The sequence below is a fragment of the Carassius carassius genome, chromosome 5 (genome assembly GCF_963082965.1).
Source record: "Carassius carassius chromosome 5, fCarCar2.1, whole genome shotgun sequence".
Classification (NCBI taxonomy): domain Eukaryota; kingdom Metazoa; phylum Chordata; class Actinopteri; order Cypriniformes; family Cyprinidae; genus Carassius; species Carassius carassius.
The window spans coordinates 33,568,333-33,587,657 of NC_081759.1; the positions used below are offsets into that span (position 1 = coordinate 33,568,333).

Sequence of the window (19,325 nt, forward strand, 5' to 3'; positions counted from 1 at the left end):
GAGGGTTAAGCAATGGACTTATATTCCTTTATAACTCTTTTTGAGTTCATTTTGGTGTATCTACATCTGTAAAAGACAGTTTCTGTCCCATTCTTTGACTTAATGACATTCTGTAGAGACCAGAGGTTAAAAGGTCCCCTTTTCTTATAGGTTGGGGGAAGTCAATCCAAAGAACTTGTGATCGTGATTACTATCATGGATTTACATGTGATGGTCATACTGTGCATTTCTTTGACCATCAATCTTGATTACTTGCCCAAATTTCCTTTCGGAATTGTAATTGTCAATAATTGTCCTTTTGTTCTAATGTTGAAAGCTGTTCAAACTGATAGTTAATGGACTTGCTTCTGTCTTGTGGCACTAGGATTTGATTTACAACATCCTGTTGTCTTGAGCCTTTCTGTGGAATTCTCTGAAATGTCACCATTGTTTGGGATTGTATGGTCCTTCAGAAATCATTCCAGTTTGGTGTTTTTCTTATTATTATCAGTGCTGAAAACAGTTGTGGTTAATATTGTTCCGGAAATCTTTTTATTTTCTGGCATACTTTCATGAAAAAAGTTTTTTAAAATGTCCTCTGCATGTCCATCTTGGTAACTATATCTAGTCATGCAAACACTCCAATCTACTTGAATGGGGAAACACTTAAATATCCAAAATTGTTTGTCAAGACCATGTTCCGCTTCCATAAATTGGGAATAAAATTTAAACACAATTTGATATTGTATAATGTGCTGCTTTAGCAGTATTGTCACCTTACTTCAGCTAATGCTCATTCATATTCTAGAGTAAACAAACTTTACCAAACTTCTCTCAGCTGTCAGACAGTTCTTCCATTCCCACAGTCACCATATTGAGCATTTCTTTTCTTATTTAGCTGTAAGCCAGACTACTACAGCTGCCATATTTAGCACTCCTTTATTTTCTATTTCATTTATATTTGAGCAGTAAGTCTCTACTCCTAGTTCGATGTTTGAGGTTTGATGAAATGATGAATCTTTTTGACATCTGAAAAGCCTGTCATTTTAGAAAATACATTTTGAACCCTCTTACTCTCTCCTAAGACAGAATAACGTGACTCATCTGCTGTACATCCACACAGCACTGAGTCGCTCTCCTATTCCATCTCTCTTACTCAGTGACTGTAAACTCCCCACATACTGTCTGTTATGTAAGAGATCTGCTCAGCAGCTCTGCTAGCTGTCCGTGCTGTTGTTTTTGCACACTGAGGTGTTGTTATGTAGCTGACCACATTTGGTCAAGTGCTCCATTCAGAGGCTGCAGATGAAACGCTCCAAGCGGTTTCACAGGTTTGGTGCTCGTATTTTTAGCCTCCTGCCTACCTTTGCTTAAAAGTGTTTGTGAGTGCAGTTTTAAACCAGGACACACATGCCATTGTTCATAATTCATGCAGCAACAGCAGCACCAGAAAAAGCAACACTGAATGTGTTGTTCTGCTCCAATTAAACATTTATGTTAATCTATGTAGATCCATGTTAATGACCAACATAAGCCAGAGGGATTTCATTCACTTGCGTGTCTGTGTCTGTGTATGCCAGTGAATGCTTTGATCTTGATTGAGATGCTTTCTGAAGATCAACGTTTCATATATGTCTCTAATTGTTCTTACTCATGATCATTTGAAGTCAGTGTCAGGCTTCTCCAAGGTGAATCAGTGGCTACTGTTCATATTCTCTCTGTAGCACTGACTCAAGTAACCCTGTCTTTCTATACCCATCGTTCTCTTTATTCTTTTTCTTCATGTCCTCCTCTGTCTGCTTTGAGGAAGCCAAAACACAGAGTTGCAAATACTGTTGGAAATGCTTCTAAGTGATTTGATCTAACCTTTCCAAGGGACTTCAAAATCGGGTGTCTGTCTGAACCTCCTGCTCAGTGCAGTCTGTATCTGCAGTCACACTGAAAAAACAACTCTCAGCCCCACTGAGACCTCCAGCTCTGTCCCTATAAAGCATATTAAATGTCAGAGATGGATGTCTGTGGACATTTCTAGAGATGAGAGCAGTACAGGGAGGTGGTGGGACTGTTTTACATGACTTGAGGCAATTCAAAAGAGACCTGCTCTAGAGTCAGTAAGATATTTTATTGGACTTGTTTGGCTCTTGCAGTCCATGAATGCAGAAACACTTCTACAGTAGGTCAAATCACTGTGCAGTCTTGAGGAGGAGAAAATTACAGCTGAGATACACACACACACACACACACACACATGTGTGTGTGTGTGTGTGTGTGTGTGGTGTTTTAAAATGATGAGGCAGTTATAAAATTTTTTTTTTATATATATACAGTATATATATATATACTGTATATATATATAAAAAAAATCGTAAATGGTGAAATCGAACCCAGGTCGATGGCATTAAAAATTACTTCACTACACGCTTTACGCTACTGGACTTGTTAATAAAAATTTTAAAGTAACCTTACACTGATGGCCAGAGTTAGTGTAAATAGTTTGTGCCAACAAGGCAGCCTATTTACAAGTTTTTTTTTAAGTGAACTGATGTTCAGCTTTTCTTTTTAATAGTCAACTTATTTTCGAGTCATCGCCATAAAAGCCCTGTAGACACTGTCACAGACATGAAAACATCTTTCATTTTATCAAGCTGAATCCTCACTGACACAGACATCACGTTTTCACGCCATTTAGATTTTTATTTTGACATGACACATAGCAGTATTATATCTAATCGGGTGAGTTGTTTACTTACTTAATATTTAGTCAATCATGCCATCATTTTCTTCATTCAGGCCGAGAGCTCGCACGAAAACAAGAGGCGAGATTTATCGCATGAACCAATCATTTCCAATCAAAACCGATCATATCAAATCATATCACGATGGAGGCATCCCCTCCTCCTTTTTACGTCTTGTTAAGCACAGTGGCACTCAGAACATTATATTTCACACACTTTAAGCTCTTTTATTTTCCAAATATAATAGGATTAGTCCAATGAATAGTTCGGTTTATAATGCTTACCGAACCGAAAGCCTCGTACCAAACGGTTCAATATGAATACGTGTATTGTTTCACTCCAAATATATACAGTTTACATACAAACATACATACATACTGTATATATATATATATATATATATATATATATATATATATATATATATATATATATATATATATATTATTCCTGCATTTTTTATGTTTTGATTTAGGTTTCAATAATTTTAGTTATTAGTTCAGTTAGTTTCCAAAGCAACATTTATCATCTAATGTTTACATTATTTACATCATATATTTATCATATTTATCATAGTTACATTAGATAAATTACATTAATTGGGACAAAATGTAGTACTTCTATATGTATAAGAAGAAAGAGAAATAACTTTGAGAGAGAGACAATCCTTTATTTATTAATTTCCTCTTCACTGCTCTTCTTGTTCCCTCCTTTCTTGTCCTCATCCATCTGTTTTCCCTTCACAGGTATTGAAAGGCTCTAAGAAGCTCTTCATGTCGGTCTGTTCTATGGGACGGATCCCAGGTGGTTACGTGACCAATCACGTGTACACATGGGTGGACCCTCAGGGCCGCAGTGTGTCCCCACCACCAGACTTGCTGGAGCAGCATGGCTCGGGAGGAAGACATTTGGAAATCCAGCAACTTGGCCATACACACATTCGGCACGAGGGTGCTGAGAAGAAGGTGAGTCTAAATAAGCGCTCATGTTGACAGATTGAGTGGAATGTAAGCAATTTAAAATTCAGGGTGATGTTGTAAAGTGCTAAACATCTGTGGCTTTTCCCTCTACGTGTTTTGTCACTCAGTTTATTCATATTTAAAATGACAGCTCTAACGAGTGTAGAAATTATTGTAATGCCTTAGTGATTCCTCTCTGCTAACTGAAAACCAGCTCTGCAGGGCTTTTTTTTCTCGGTAGGTGCATTAACACTCACATACTCACACATTCATCAACTTTCCCTGCTATGCCCTCTCACACCTTCATCCCATATTCTGCATCTTCAGCTAAAAATGCCCAAAGGACAGCAGTCACCAATCACAACACTGCCAACAAGGTCCGAAAAGTCCTAAACAGTTGCCACTAAATGTACTAAATACAACATCTGTCAGTGACTCACAAATTTAAAAATGTATCATCAGAGGTTTATATTGCATATCTAAAGGAGTTTTTTGGCCATGTGATATCACATACTGTATGTGGAGAAAAATAACAGCTAATTAAAAACAGCTAAATAATCATATTGTTAGAGGGATATTTTTTATGTATATTTAATAATAGGGGGAGTCGTGGCCTAGTGGTTAGAGAGTTTGACTCCTAACCCTAGGGTTGTCGGTTTGAATCTCAGGCCGGCAATACCACGACTTAGGTGCCCTTGAGCAAGGCATCGAACCCCAAACTGCTCCCCGGGTGCCGCAGCATAAATGGCGGCCCATTGCTCCGGGTGTGTGTTCACAGTGTGTGTGTGTGTTCACTGCTCTGTGTGTGTGCACTTTGGATGGGTTAAATGCAGAGCACGAATTCTGAGTATGGGTCACCATACTTGGCTGAATGTCATGTCACTTTTTTTTTTATATAATATTGATATTATGCTCTTTTACAAAGTTTTGATTTTGTTTTGGGGTGTACTACTGAAAACACTGCCTCACACTGGCCCGACAGTAGAAAAGACCCAAAAAACACTTAGCTCTTCACTAATTAGCACACAAAATACCATTGGTATACTGCTTTCGCCACCTCATCTTTTTTACTGTAGCACCCCCCAGAAAGAGGTGGATAAACCATGCTCTACTCTCAAACTGTCAGGAACACAACTGGACACAGATGCAGGTTACAGTGCGAGACCAATTTATTCAAAAAAGTCAAAAGAAAAGCTCCCTCCAACAAACAAAAACAGGCCGGGTAATGAGGAAAAAGGTCCAACAAAAATAAGAGACTTCAATGTCCTTGCAAAAATGCCCGGCAGGGGGCGCCCAACGGCGCGGCCGCGTAGAGAGCGGTGAGGGGAGGAAGCCACAAGAGAGCCAGTGACGGAGCAAACAAAACTCTTCAGAAGTATGCCGGTGCCCGGTCTAGGAAATGAGGGAGGGGAAAAATAGAAAAACAAAACAAAACCAGTAGCAGCAAACAATGGCACGACAGAACAAGGCTTGACAGGATCAGACAGAAAGACTACACCGGGACTATTGACGAACAACGATCTGGCACCGATAGGCGCGACAGACGAGAATAAATAGAGCAAGAGATGAACAGACATTGAATTCAGGTGAGCGGAGTCAAACAATTAGAAGCGGAAACAGTAGTGATGAGGGGGAGGGATGAACGCCACAGATAGGTGCAAGACGAACGATCAAAACCAAAACCAAACACCATGTGCACACGAGCTGCAGACATATACAGAAACACACGCACACACCGAAGAACGGGGTGATCAGACAGCGGACATGACAGTACCCCCCCTCCGACGGACGCCACCAGGCGCCGCAGGAAGGGGCTCACCTCGTCGCCGGTAGAAGTCCTCGACCAGTGTCCGATCCAAGATGTCCCGGGCCGGAACCCAGCTCCTCTCCTCTGGGCCATAGCCCTCCCAGTCCACAAGATATTGAAAGCCCCGACCCCTACGTCGGACATCTAGCAACTTCCGCACCGTATAGACCGGGGAGCCATCCACTAGACGGGGGGGAGGGGGGGTTGGGGCAGAAGGAACAAGAGGGGAATGGAACACAGGTTTAACCCTGGAAACATGGAAAACAGGGTGCACCCGACCAAGCGTGGTAGGGAGCTTGAGCTGTACCGCCGCCGGACTCAGGACCTTGGTGATCCGGTATGGGCCAATGAACCTGGGTGCCAACTTGCGTGAGGCTACCCTGAGAGGCAGGTCCTTGGTGGAGAGCCATACCCGTTGACCACACACATAGCGGGGAGCAGGAGTCCGGTGACGGTCAGCCGCTGCTTTAGTCCGCCTACTAGCCTGGGCCAAGGCCGCCTTAGCCCTCTTCCAGGTGCGTCGACACCGTCGGACGAAGGCCAAAGCAGACGGGACCGCAGCTTCGGGTTCCTGTGTGGGAAACAAGGGAGGTTGATAACCGACAGAACACTGGAATGGGGACATACCTGTGGCAGAAGCCGGAAGGGAGTTATGGGCGTATTCTACCCAGGATAGCTGTTGACACCAGGAGCTGGGATTTTGGGATGCCAGGCAGCGAAGAGTACGTTCCAAATCCTGGTTTGCCCGCTCAGACTGCCCGTTGGTCTGGGGATGGAATCCTGAAGACAGACTCGTAGAGGCCCCGATCTGCCGACAGAACTCCCTCCAAAACCGAGAGACAAACTGGGGACCCCTATCAGAGACCACGTTGACCGGAAGACCATGAATCCGGAACACGTGATCAACCATCACCTGAGCAGCCTCTTTGGCTGAGGGGAGCTTGGGAAGGGGAATGAAATGGGCCGCCTTAGAGAAACGGTCCACCACCGTAAGAATGACGGTGTTACCCTTAGATTCCGGAAGGCCAGTGACAAAATCAAGGGCCAAATGTGACCAGGGGCGAGAAGGGATGGGCAACGGGTGGAGCAGACCAACGGGAGGCGCATTGGAAGTCTTGTTCTGAGCGCACACCGAGCAGGCAGCCACGAACTGCCTGACATCCTTGGCCATGGATGGCCACCAGAATCGCTGGCGGATGGCAGCCAGTGACCTCCGGACTCCTGGATGACAAACCAGCCTGGACGAGTGACCCCACTGGATGACTTCAGAACGCAACTTGGTGGGAACAAACAGATTACCCGCTGGACCCCCCTTCGGCACAGGCCCCTTAATTAGGGCCTCCTCTACTCGTCTCTCGATGTCCCAAGAGAGGGAAGCCACCACCACCCCCTTGGGCAAGATGGTGTCTGCTGACTCCTCCTTCCCAGGAACCTCAAAGAGACGAGAAAGAGCATCGGGCTTAACATTTTTGGACCCGGGCCTGTAAGACAGCGTGAAATTGAACCGGCCGAAGAAGAGGGCCCAGCGAGCCTGTCGGGAGCTCAGCCTCCTGGCCGAACGGATATACTCGAGGTTCTTGTGATCCGTCCAGACCAGGAAGGGCCGAGCTGCGCCCTCCAACCAGTGACGCCACTCCCCCAAAGCCAGCCTGACCGCCAACAACTCCTGATTACCTATGTCGTAATTCCGTTCTGGGGGACTCAGGCGGTGGGAGAGGAAGGCACAGGGATGCACCTTTCCGTCCTCGTGCGACCGCTGAGATAGGACCGCGCCCACTCCGACATCGGAGGCATCCACCTCAACAATGAATTGACGTTCAGGGTCTGGAATAGACAAGACAGGAGCAGAGATAAAACGGGACTTTAATTTATCAAAGGCCTCCTGTGCCCCAGTATTCCACTTGAACGGTACCTTGGGAGAGGTGAGTGCCGTTAAAGGTGCAGCAATCTGACCAAAGTTCCGGATGAACCGCCGATAGAAGTTGGCAAACCCCAGGAACCGCTGCAGAGCTTTACGAGAGTCAGGAGCTGGCCACTCGGCAACGGCCCTTACCTTACAGGGGTCCGCTTTGATCTCCCCCGCGGAAACAACGAACCCCAGGAACGGAACCGACTGGGCATGGAAGACGCACTTCTCCGCCTTAACATAGAGCTGGTTCTCCAGCAGCCGTTGTAACACCTGGCGAACATGCTGAGTGTGTACCTGCAGAGATGGGGAAAATATCAAGATATCATCAAGATACACGAAGACAAAGCGATTCACCATGTCTCTCAACACGTCGTTAACCAGGGCCTGGAAGACAGCTGGGGCATTGGTCAGACCAAATGGTAGGACCCGGTACTCAAAGTGTCCCGTGGGTGTGTTGAAAGCTGTCTTCCACTCATCCCCCTCACGTATGCGGATTAGGTGATAGGCATTCCGAAGGTCTAGCTTGGTGAAGACCTTGGCTCCCTGCAATAGCTCAAAGGCAGACGACATAAGAGGCAAGGGGTACCTGTTTTTAATAGTGATGTCATTCAGGCCTCGATAATCTATACAAGGACGCAAGGAGCCGTCCTTCTTCTTGACAAAGAAGAACCCAGCACCTGCAGGAGATGAAGAGGGTCGGATGAGACCGGCTTTGAGGGATTCATTAATATATTTGTCCATGGCCTCTCTTTCAGGACCTGAAAGGGAAAACAAGTGACCCTTGGGCGTAGAAGTGCCTGGGAGGAGCTCAATGGCACAATCATAAGGGCGATGTGGAGGTAAGGAGGTGGCCCGGGACTTACTAAACACCTGGCACAGGTCGTGGTACTCCACCGGGACCCCTTTCAAATCAGCAGCCTCCACCTGCAAGACAGGACACACAGACACAGGGAAAGAGGCAGCACCCAAACAAGACGCAAGACAAAACTTACTCCAAGACAAGACAGAGTTGCTGGACCAATCCACGTGAGGGCCATGTTGCACCAACCACGGGTGCCCCAGAACTATGGGAGCACTCGGGGATTCAAGAAGGTACAGCGTGGTCACCTCACGGTGATTGCCCGAGACTATAAGATTGACAGGAGGAGTAGCATAGGAGACAGTTGTGATCAAAGTGCCATTCAATGAACGGGCAGGAATAGGTTCGGAAAGAGGAATTGCAGGAATTCCCCAGCGGGTGGCTAGAGAGAGGTCCATAAAGTTGCCCTCAGCTCCCGAGTCAACCAGTGCAGTACAGGAGTTAAGGACATCACCAAACTGAATGGAGACAGGAAGGAGAGTGCGAGAGGAGGGGGGGTGCAATAAAGGGGTAGCGCTCACCAGGATCCCCCTCTTTACTGGTGAGCCTTGACTTTTAGCGGACAGCCTGCTGCGAAGTGACCTGATTTGCCGCAATACAGACATAGCCCTAGGGCGAGGCGTTGCTGCTTCTGTTGAGGAGTGAGCCGAAGGCGCCCCACCTGCATGGGCTCAGGCTCAGTGGTTTCTGTGGGGGAAACAGATGACGACTCCTCAGTCCTCCAGGGTGCACGAACTGCCAGGCGTTGACGACGGCGGCGAAGGCGACCCTCGATCCGCAACGCCATGTTAACAAGATCGTCAAAATCACGTGGCAGGTCCTGAGTGGCCAGCTCATCCTGGATGTCATCCTCTAGCCCAGCACGAAACATAGCTCGACAGGCCTCCTCATTCCAATCGCAGGTAGCTGCCAGAGTCTTGAAATGAATTGCATAGTCTGTTACGGAGCGACCCGCCTGACGGAGCCGTGCTAGCTGGTCAGCCGCTTCCTGACCTCTGGCAGAGCGGTCGAATAGCCTCTCCATCTCCTGCCGGAAATCTTTAAAAGAAGCACAACACGGAGCTTTAGTCTACCAGACGGAGGTTCCCCAGTCTCTAGCCTTGCCGGTTAGAAGAGTCAATACAAAAGCCACTTTGGATATCTCAAGTGCGTATATGCGTGGCTGCAAGGCAAACACCACAGAACACTGGGACAAGAAGGCCCGGCAGGAATTGGGGTCCCCATCATAGGGTGGTGGGTTATTGCATCGGGGCTCAGGCTCATGGCGAGGAAGATGGTGAACTGCACCACCCTGAGCAGCCTCTCGTTGCAGTTCTTGGATGCGGTTGGTCAGCTCAGCCACTTGGTTGGCTAGAAACTCCACCTCCCTTGTGGTGTTCGTCAGTCTGGCTTCGTGCTGGCCCAAAAGAACACCCTGCTGGGTGACTGCGGTTCTGACAGGATCTGCACCTGCTGTGTCCATCTTGGCCAGATCGTTCTGTCAGGAACACAACTGGACACAGATGCAGGTTACAGTGTGAGACCAATTTATTCAAAAAAGTCAAAAGAAAAGCTCCCTCCAACAAACAAAAACAGGCCGGGAAATGAGGAAAAAGGTCCAACAAAAATAAGAGACTTCAATGTCCTTGCAAAAATGCCCGGCAGGGGGTGCCCAACGGCGCGGCCGCGTAGAGAGCGGTGAGGGGAGGAAGCCACGAGAGAGCCAGTGACGGAGCAAACAAAACTCTTCAGAAGTATGCCGGTGCCCGGTCTAGGAAATGAGGGAGGGGAAAAATAGAAAAACAAAACAAAACCAGTAGCAGCAAACAATGGCACGACAGAACAAGGCTTGACAGGATCAGACAGAAAGACTACACCGGGACTATTGACGAACAACGATCTGGCACCGATAGGCGCGACAGACGAGAATAAATAGAGCAAGAGATGAACAGACATTGAATTCAGGTGAGCGGAGTCAAACAATTAGAAGCGGAAACAGTAGTGATGAGGGGGAGGGATGAACGCCACAGATAGGTGCAAGACGAACGATCAAAACCAAAACCAAACACCATGTGCACACGAGCTGCAGACATATACAGAAACACACGCACACACCGAAGAACGGGGTGATCAGACAGCGGACATGACACAAACGAGTAGCAATGTTTCATTATGCTTTCAGTTTCTGAAACAGTTGAACAATAAGGTGGTCGTGCCAGTGCGATCGCACACAAAATTTAGTCACACAGGCAGAAAAAATGGTCGCAGTCTGGAGCCCTGAACATACATATTTACATACATAAATATTTAGGTGCATGTGTAATAACTGTGTTAAAATGCCCAGCAAGGTAGAAAAACATACACACTACACACTGACTAAAATTCAAAAAGTGAAAAAGCATAATTGGACCCTTTTAAATAATAATATCTGTAAAAACTAAAATAATGCTAAATAAGTTTCTCTTAATTCACTTCTCTTAACTGACAGATGTGGACCTTATTTTGGACCTTAAAGGGATAGTTTACCTCAATGTTTTTATTTTCTCATCATTTACTCACTCTCATGTTGTTTCAAACCTGTATGAGTTTCTTTCTTATGTTGAACATAAAAGAAGATATTTTAAAGAATGCTGGTAATCAAACAGTTGATGGTCCCCACTGACTTCTGTGGTATTTCTTTCCCTACTATGGAAGTCAATGGGGACACCAACTGTTTGGTTCTTCAAAATTCTTCAAAATATCTTATTTTGTGTTAAACATAAGAAAGTAACCTATACAGGTTTGGAATGACATGAGGGTGAGTGAATGATAACAAAATGTTCTTTTTTTGGTGAACTATTCCTTCAACTGCCTATAAAACCACATGCAAACTCTATAATGCCATAAATGCAGACACAGAGATTTTAACTCATAATAACTGTCTAAACTCCAGACAATGGTTAATTCAACAACAAAAACTGTTTGTTTCTCAGGTTTGATTGTGGATGATTCAAGGTAGACCTAATTACAAGCACTGACAGTGATCTATTTGTTTTGGATGGAGGCAGTGGAGCATGTTAGCTGCAGAGATTCTTTAGCAGGGGTCTGTGCTGTTTTGGTTCAGATGTGGGGCTGCTGAAAGAGTATTTCAGGCATGCTTTGGGCCCGGCTTACCTGAAATTCTCTCTATGTCAATGTGATTGATATGACTCATTTGAACTATCATCTTGAGTTAAGATGAACTAGCCAAATCCATATTACACATTTATCACACTATGTGTAATGCATGATGAATGAATAAGGATGTTTGTGTACTGAATTGTCTACACATGTACATTTGTGTTTAATAATATTGATATTTTAGATTAATATCTGCAGAGCTGACATTTAAGGTCATGAGACACTTTGAATTCTTTGTAGATCCAGCCAATAATCAGTACATTGCATCAGTGTAACCAATCAGACAAAACTATGAGGGATTGTGATATGTACATGCCTCTGTCAGAGGTCAGAATGTGGCTGCTTCATTATTCTACAAACAGACACAGAATGTACCGTCATTGATAGTCTGAATAATGCTCAGGAGAATCTGTGCATTGTTTTAGTATGAAACAATGTAAGACAAATGAGAACTGATGAAACATAATTACCTCAAACACACATTCAAGCCCGTAGAGAGGTCATAAACACTGCTTTAATTGATTTATTGGTAAATGTTCATCATGTTTAGATGCCGCAGTGGTTGGTTGTGCTGCATTCCAGACTTGAATCTTATTGGTATTTCATTCATATCGAACGTCACTAGAATCCTGATGGGTGGGTGAGTCAATTTATAGTCACCTCCAATTCATTGCCTCAGCATTTTCCTTTAGCTATGGGGCGTCCATAACTGATGAGCAAAATGAAGTGTGCAACCACAGTCTCAACTAGGGGGTAAATATCCCACCCGCTAACTAATAGTCCATTGTGTCATATGTGTTCAATTACAGTTCTGGATATCTGCTACTTTGAAGCTGTGCCTGTAAAATGTGCAGCAGTCTGTCTATATTTAGTATGTACTCGAAATTATTTCAATATGCAGTCATTGTAAGAGGAGTCTGTTCAAAGGACAGGTTTAAAAAGATTTTTTACATTGTATGAAGGTCACATTAAAGTACCATAACATACAATTTGTCAAATTATGCAAAATGTGTAAAAATATTATTTAATTCTGTCAAATTAGTGCTCTGAATTTTACCCATCCAAAGTGCACAAACACATTCACACACAAAATGCTGTTAAACACAGTGCCCCATAAATGACATATTTATGGTGTCTAAAGTTAATGAAACTAATAAATGTATCCAATTACAATAGATTACAGATGGAAAAAAGTGATTTTTTTTTTAAATTAGACATACAGCCTAAATTGAATATTGAATGAAATGTAATTGAATTGAAAGAGTGCAAAGCTGAGTTTGGAATCTAAGATGAATCTAGAAATATGTAGATGTGATTTATGCATTGAATTCAACACAAACTCCAGCATTATCGGCAGGTTTTGAAACACTTGTGGCAGACGTCACAGCTGTTTTTCCTCTCATTTGTATAAAGTTGAACTTTTTTTACCCTTTCTTGGCTGTCAATCCCAAAGTTTCCCCAGGGAGCCTATTGCTCAGCTAGAGAATGTATTGGACGTGTACTGTTGGATTGCTTTAGGAGTTGCGCTGGTGTGAAGACTTGTTAGTGAATACATAAACAAGTGAGATGAGCAGGATAAAATACAAATGTGTGTGTTCTCTCCCTAGGTGAATATCTCACTGGATGATGGGCGATCTCTTGGTTTGATGATCCGTGGAGGTGCTGAGTATGCTCTGGGCATTTATATCACCGGAGTGGACCGAGGGTCTGCTGCAGAGTACAGCGGACTAAAGGTAAAATATCTTGAGTCACAATTGAAGAAACTAACCAGGCATATATTAGACTATCTGAGAGCCTACTTTGACTTTAATACAGTTATTTGTGCCTCGACTCGGATGTGAGTCTTATTTCAGTCTAAATCTTTTTTGGATGGGAGCAGTGTGCAGTGAGTTGTTAATAAGGTTGCTAGAAGTCATCAGTCAATCAGAGATTCAGTCAGTCAGTGATTCATCAATAATGATTTTGTTGAAAACAGCTCATTTACTGGGTGCAAAATTTACATGCCATCTGACATCTGACAGGAAAGTTAATCATGTTTGAAAATGCAAGTCATTGTGTTTTGACTGGGAGTATTCTTCATCTGTTCGCTTAAAACAAACACAAATTGTTTCAGACATGTTGACATCTGACTTTATTTTTTTGTAAAGCCGCAAGTGGCCAAAAGTGTTGCTGGGGTTCAACATGACTGCATTTAGTGTGTCTAGTTAAATTTGTGATGTGAGTATATTGGTTGAGGTGGCCTCTGCCAAGCAGGAAGAGGTAGAAACAAAGCGACACTAAATCCAAAGCTGGCCTCATAAAAGATTGAGCGAGCTCTTAACATTTTGGCATCAGTCCATGGACAGAAAGATGAAAGATGTTTCCTCTTTCTCCATTCAGCCGGAGAATGGGCCGGGTAGACTTTTTGGAAAATATCACAAGCCTTCACAAGTCTTCATCATAGCATCAGTCTGCTTTAATCTGTTGAAATGAATTGTTTTGTTCATAATAATAAACTTTTGTTTTTTTTTATTGTGTTTATTTTTCATGATATTACCCGTCTTCTTCCTCAGTCTCTGTCTCTCTTTGTAACCTTATGTGCTTGAGTTATTCAGTGATTGGGCTTCAGCAACTACAGTAGCTCTGGCCTACCAGAGACAGATAAATATTTTACATCACCTTTTTGGTAATTCAGCTCCGTGCTTCTGCATGTCCACAACCATTCATTTGTATTCTTGCTGCTTTGCTGCATGGGGAAAATATTAACAAAAGGGTTGATTTGTAATCGTCTCATGTCAGGGCTGGTGTTTACTTGAGCTGGTGATAAAAAGTCAGACATTTCTTATCATAATTTTGGCAGGATAGTGAGACAACACAATATTGAGATAATTTTGTAGAATGTATGCTGGATCAGGATGGCAGTGTTAGAAAATCTGGTGCATCTGCACTGAAATGACAAAAATCAGTGTGCAGTATAAATGCCAACTTATTTTATTTTTTATTGTTTATCTTTATAATATTGAATAATAGCATGATATTTTACTATTTTATAATTTGTACACCGTATAAATGGCTATATATAAAAATGTATACTATGCGTTGCTGTTTTTTTATTGTAACAAGTAGAGGGGAGGCGCCTCATTCTACACTGGAAACATAACATTTATGCAACACTTTTATCTGAAGCTTCTTGCATTGCATTCAATACATGTTACATGTAGTACATGCTGTGCCACAAATTTAATAGATGTATCTACTTTAAAGAAGGTCTACCTTGCAGGCAGCAGACAGTGAGGTAGGAGAACATTGGTTATTATATGACTTAAGGTCAAATCCACTTTTATGCTGATATCAGCTTATACAAAAAGAGCTCTTGCATAACCTGTACATACAAATAACCTTGCATATACACCTGCACTTACACTATACCACATGCTTTGAATGTTACTAAAATTTCTACCTCCATATTGCAGCTTTCCCAGAAATTACTGGGAAAAGGTCCCACTTTTTGTCCATTTATTTGCATATTGTAATTATCAGCCCCAAAAATTACTTTCCTTACGATAGATTTAAACCTTACCATATTACAAGAACACATAAATCTACTTAGCTCAACAGTGTTCTGTTGGACAAACAACTGTTGCAGTACTGCTTTAATGGAGAGCGGTGGTTGCAATGAGGAGATGAAAGATTGACTGCTTGCTTTTTTGGAGAGGCTTTTCATTTTGCTCTATCTATAATTGTTTTGGTTTTAGTGCTTCTTCAATGAACCCCTCATCATTTGACCAGAGGTTCTACTCAAGAACTCTGTCTAGACCACTGAAAAACTCTCTTTCTTATAGACACTTGAAGCAGAACTAAATAAGCAATGAAAGGATGCTAGACACACTTACCATGAATGATATGCTTAATTAAAATTTCAAAAGCTTTGAGAATCAGAGGCAAATGTTTCTTGTGTCTTGATAAAAAGATTTATTGGACAAGTATGTTAACCTAAGTGGAATTTATGTGACTTGCAGTATAGTGACGATCCATATATATTTTCATTGACAAACACCCATTTTACTGTTTGAAAAAATATATATTTAGCATTATATTACAAAAGCAACATGTTGTTTTTCAAATAAAAATAATACGATTTTATATTTTCTCTGTCCTGAAGCAAATACCACTGTTTTCTTTTATTTTGTCACAGTCCTGAAGGAAAATAATTACTTATGTTGACAGCACATCTTTTTTACCCTCTTTAGAGAAATGTTTAGCTATTAATTTGATACAGTAAAAACGTAATATTGTGAAATTACAGAACAGCATTTGTTTGAAATAGAACATTTTTAGAATATTAATGCATCCTTGATTTTATATGTGCATCATTGCCTATCATGTGTGTGTGTGTGTGTGTGTGTGTGTGTGTGTGTTTGTGTGTGTGTGTGTGTGTGTGTGTGTGTGTGTGTGTGTGTGTGTGTGTGTGTGTGTGTGTGTGTGTGTGTGTGTGTGTGTGTGTGTGGAGTACAAAGCAGTGTTCCTTAGTCCAACAAAGTTTTGGATCCTCCTACTAGCTCTTTTTTTAGTTAGAGCTTCTGGCAAAATTCCTGGCCTTTGAACTTATTCCATAATTCCTTTCGTCTGAACTGCATTTCCCTTCAAGCATCCACCCCCACTATTTCCCATAAACCCTTTCCCTGTCTGCTGAACTCAGAGTCATGCAGATTAAACTTTCAGCTGCGCTGGAGGTAAAACTGACTGATGGCTCGGCATCTGTCCCATCTGCGTAGCTCAACACTGGGCCTAATTAATGTCCGTTCCCCTCTGAGATGAGATGGGCTCACCTGGATCTGTGGCGGACATCCGTCAGACACATTTATCTGTGCCTCACCACTGCCAGTGTCTGGTGAAACTGTAGCTGACAGATGGATGTGCGAGGCCCAAGCAGTGTGTTTGTATATTTAAGAGGGGGCCTGAAGCCTGCCTGCGGTTTAATAACTTTGTCTGAGTCTTTTATATTTGTTTCATTTAAACCCACCTGGAGAACACAAAGAGATAGCCAGAGGCGACCGAGCATGGAAATAGAGCTACAAAATGACCCAGTGAGAAGCCATACAAGAGCTTATATTGGTCATGTCTATAGTCCAACATAGTTATTGCTCCTTAAGGTGTTTCAAGTCTTGATTTGGGACAGACCCATACTCTCTTAATAACCATTTGTGTATAGGGATTTATTAGAGTACATAAAGGAGAGTGAAGCAAGATTAAGCTTGTTTGATTTTAATGGATACATGGTTGCTTTATAATATATAACACATAGATAGGCCCTGGAAAAATGTCTGAATTGTTGCATTTTCTGAGACATTTTTGTAATTGCATCCAGCTTATTTAATGCAATTGTCAGTGGGTGTACAGTACAGACCAAAAGTTTGGACACACCTTCTCATTCAAAGAGTTTTCTTTATTTTCATGACTATGAAAATTGTAGATTCACACTGAAGGCATCAAGGGCAATTTGACCAAGAAGGAGAGTGATGGGGTGCTGCGCCAGATGACCTGGCCTCCACAGTCACTGGACCTGAACCCAATCGAGATGGTTTAGGGGTGAGCTGGACCGCAGACAGAAGGCAACAGGGCCAACAAGTGCTAAGCATCTCTCGGGGAACTCCTTCAAGACTGTTGGAAGACCATTTCAGGTGACTACCTCTTGAAGCTCATCAAGAGAATGCCAAGAGTGTGCAAAGCAGTAATCAAAGCAAAAGGTGGCTACTTTGAAGAACCTAGAATATGACATATTTTCAGTTGTTTCACACTTTTTTGTTATGTATATAATTCCATATATAATTCCACATGTGTTAATTCATAGTTTTGATGCCTTCAGTGTTACTGTACAATTTTCATAGTCATTTATTATTTATTTATTATTAAGAATTATTGTTATTATTATTAAAAATTATTATTATTATTTATTGTTATTTTTTACATTTAATTTGGCTTAAATGTCTAAATACATTTTAATGCACACAGGGTGTGTATAGTTAACACTCCATTGCACTCTTGTCATATTTTAGTGTTGTTAACAGTCTGAGTCCATTCTGGTAATGCATACGAAATGCATGTCTCACTGTGTTTATTTGAATGTTTTGCCCTCTCAGCTGTTTAGCAATACTGCATTTGCTTTCATACATTTGTGCAGTACATGTTTAATGTTAGTGTTGATTGTCCCCAAAGGATTAATAAAGGATATATTCATGTAGAGGGCTATTAGAGGAGAGTGGGATGGAGGGATGAAAGAGTGGTGGAGAAAATGGTGTAATGGTGCAGAGGGTGGAGGAGTAGTCATGCTAGAATAGAGGGATGCAGAGTGCAGCGGAGCATTGAAGAGTGTCATAAAGGTGAAGAAATGGTTGGTAGAAGAATGCCAGTGGTTTCCCTTCTGTGAGTAAATGAAGGATCCTTGAGTTCCTGCAGCTTTAAATCACCCTCTCTCGCACTCCCTCTCTCCCTCTGTCTTTCTTTCACTATTCCTCTCTCTCTACAACAGTGAGTTATAGTGCGTTCTGGCTGCTGACTCCACTGCATGAAGAACGTTTGCACAGAGAGGAAGAAACAGACACACGTCGATAACTAATCTCTCTTTATTATTTCTCCTTTGCTGAGGAGAACAAAAGGAGTAATGGAAAAGGTTTGGTTTGCACCAGTGATGGAAGACTGTTGGGCAAACAAAAATCATGTTATGTCAATAGTTAATTTTTTTTTTTTTTTTGCAGTGAAAGGAACAGGAATATTCAAGGTTTTTTTAAGGAGGGTCTAAAAGCGGGAAAATCTCCTCTTCAATTTGAAAACTGGTCTACAGTCTGCAGTTTCCTGGGCCTTTTTGTTCGGTTCTTTCTCCTTCTATCATTTCATAGAACATCCATCCATCATTTAGAATTTGTCTTGCTAAGACAAAAGCTGGCAGGGTATTTATTTTATTGACTAGATGAAAAAAGTCAGGATGAGTTTTAAGACATCGCAACCTTGAAATACATGAAATATGCGGTAAAATAATAGACTCTTTGATGTTTGCAATGACTTGAGTGTAAGTAAATAATGATAGAATTTCAACATTTGCGTAAACTGTCCCTTTAATGGATTCATGACATGAGATATTAAGATGCGAGATGATTTAGACACAGTAAAACAACAGTGTTATAGTCACTGATTGTTGTCCCACTGTGCTGAACTGCTCAGAGAGTTTTTCATGAGTTATGTTCATTATATTGATTTGCAGAACACACTAATATTCAGCTATGGCTGAGTAGGTTTAATGAGAACAGATTGAGCTCTTTATTTGTAGCTTGTAACTGAATAATTTCCAGTGAATGGTCCTCTTTCTCTTCATTGTCTACTCCCATCACTTCCTGTCAGTCTGTTACTGAGGGAATTTGGAAACAGGACAGATGATATTCATAACTGTCTATCTGCCACACTTTGCAAAAGCTCTGGCAATACAGATTAAATGATTTCAAGTACAAATCACACTGAAGGGACAGCTTGTTCATCAGTTATCAGCCGTAATTGATATCTCCATGTGTAAATTTGCTTGCAGCTCTTTCAAACAGGTTCTTGGGATGCATGGGCCCTGTGCTAGTGTGCCAGGCATTGTTGCGTTTCATTTTGTCTCATTTGGAGTGTCTCTCTGTCTCCATCTTTGTAGGTAGGGGATCAGATTCTGGAGGTCAATGGACGTAGCTTCCGGAGCATTTCTCATGACGAGGCTGTGCAGATCTTGAAGAATTCCCACCACATGCTGATGACCATAAAGGACGTGGGGCGGCTGCCTCACGCACGGACTGTGGTGGATGAGACCAAATGGATTCCCAGTGCACAGATCGCTGAGAGCTCGGCCAATAGCAACACTCAGAGGTAAAGCTTTTCTTTTAGAGCTCAGGTTCTTAGTTGTGATTCATTTAATACTGGTCATTCATACGCC

General features: G+C 42.5%; 1 protein-coding gene across 1 annotated transcript in view; it reads left to right on the forward strand.

Annotated features, from left to right (window-relative positions):
* The window catches only part of whrnb (whirlin b), a 69,912-nt gene that overhangs the window by 21,926 nt on the left and 28,661 nt on the right, over window positions 1-19,325 (forward strand). Inside the window, exons 2-4 of the mRNA XM_059550810.1 lie at window positions 3,461-3,679; window positions 12,994-13,119; window positions 19,050-19,258. Of these exons, the coding sequence (XP_059406793.1) occupies window positions 3,461-3,679; window positions 12,994-13,119; window positions 19,050-19,258 (554 nt within the window). The remainder of the gene's footprint in view (window positions 1-3,460; window positions 3,680-12,993; window positions 13,120-19,049; window positions 19,259-19,325) is intronic.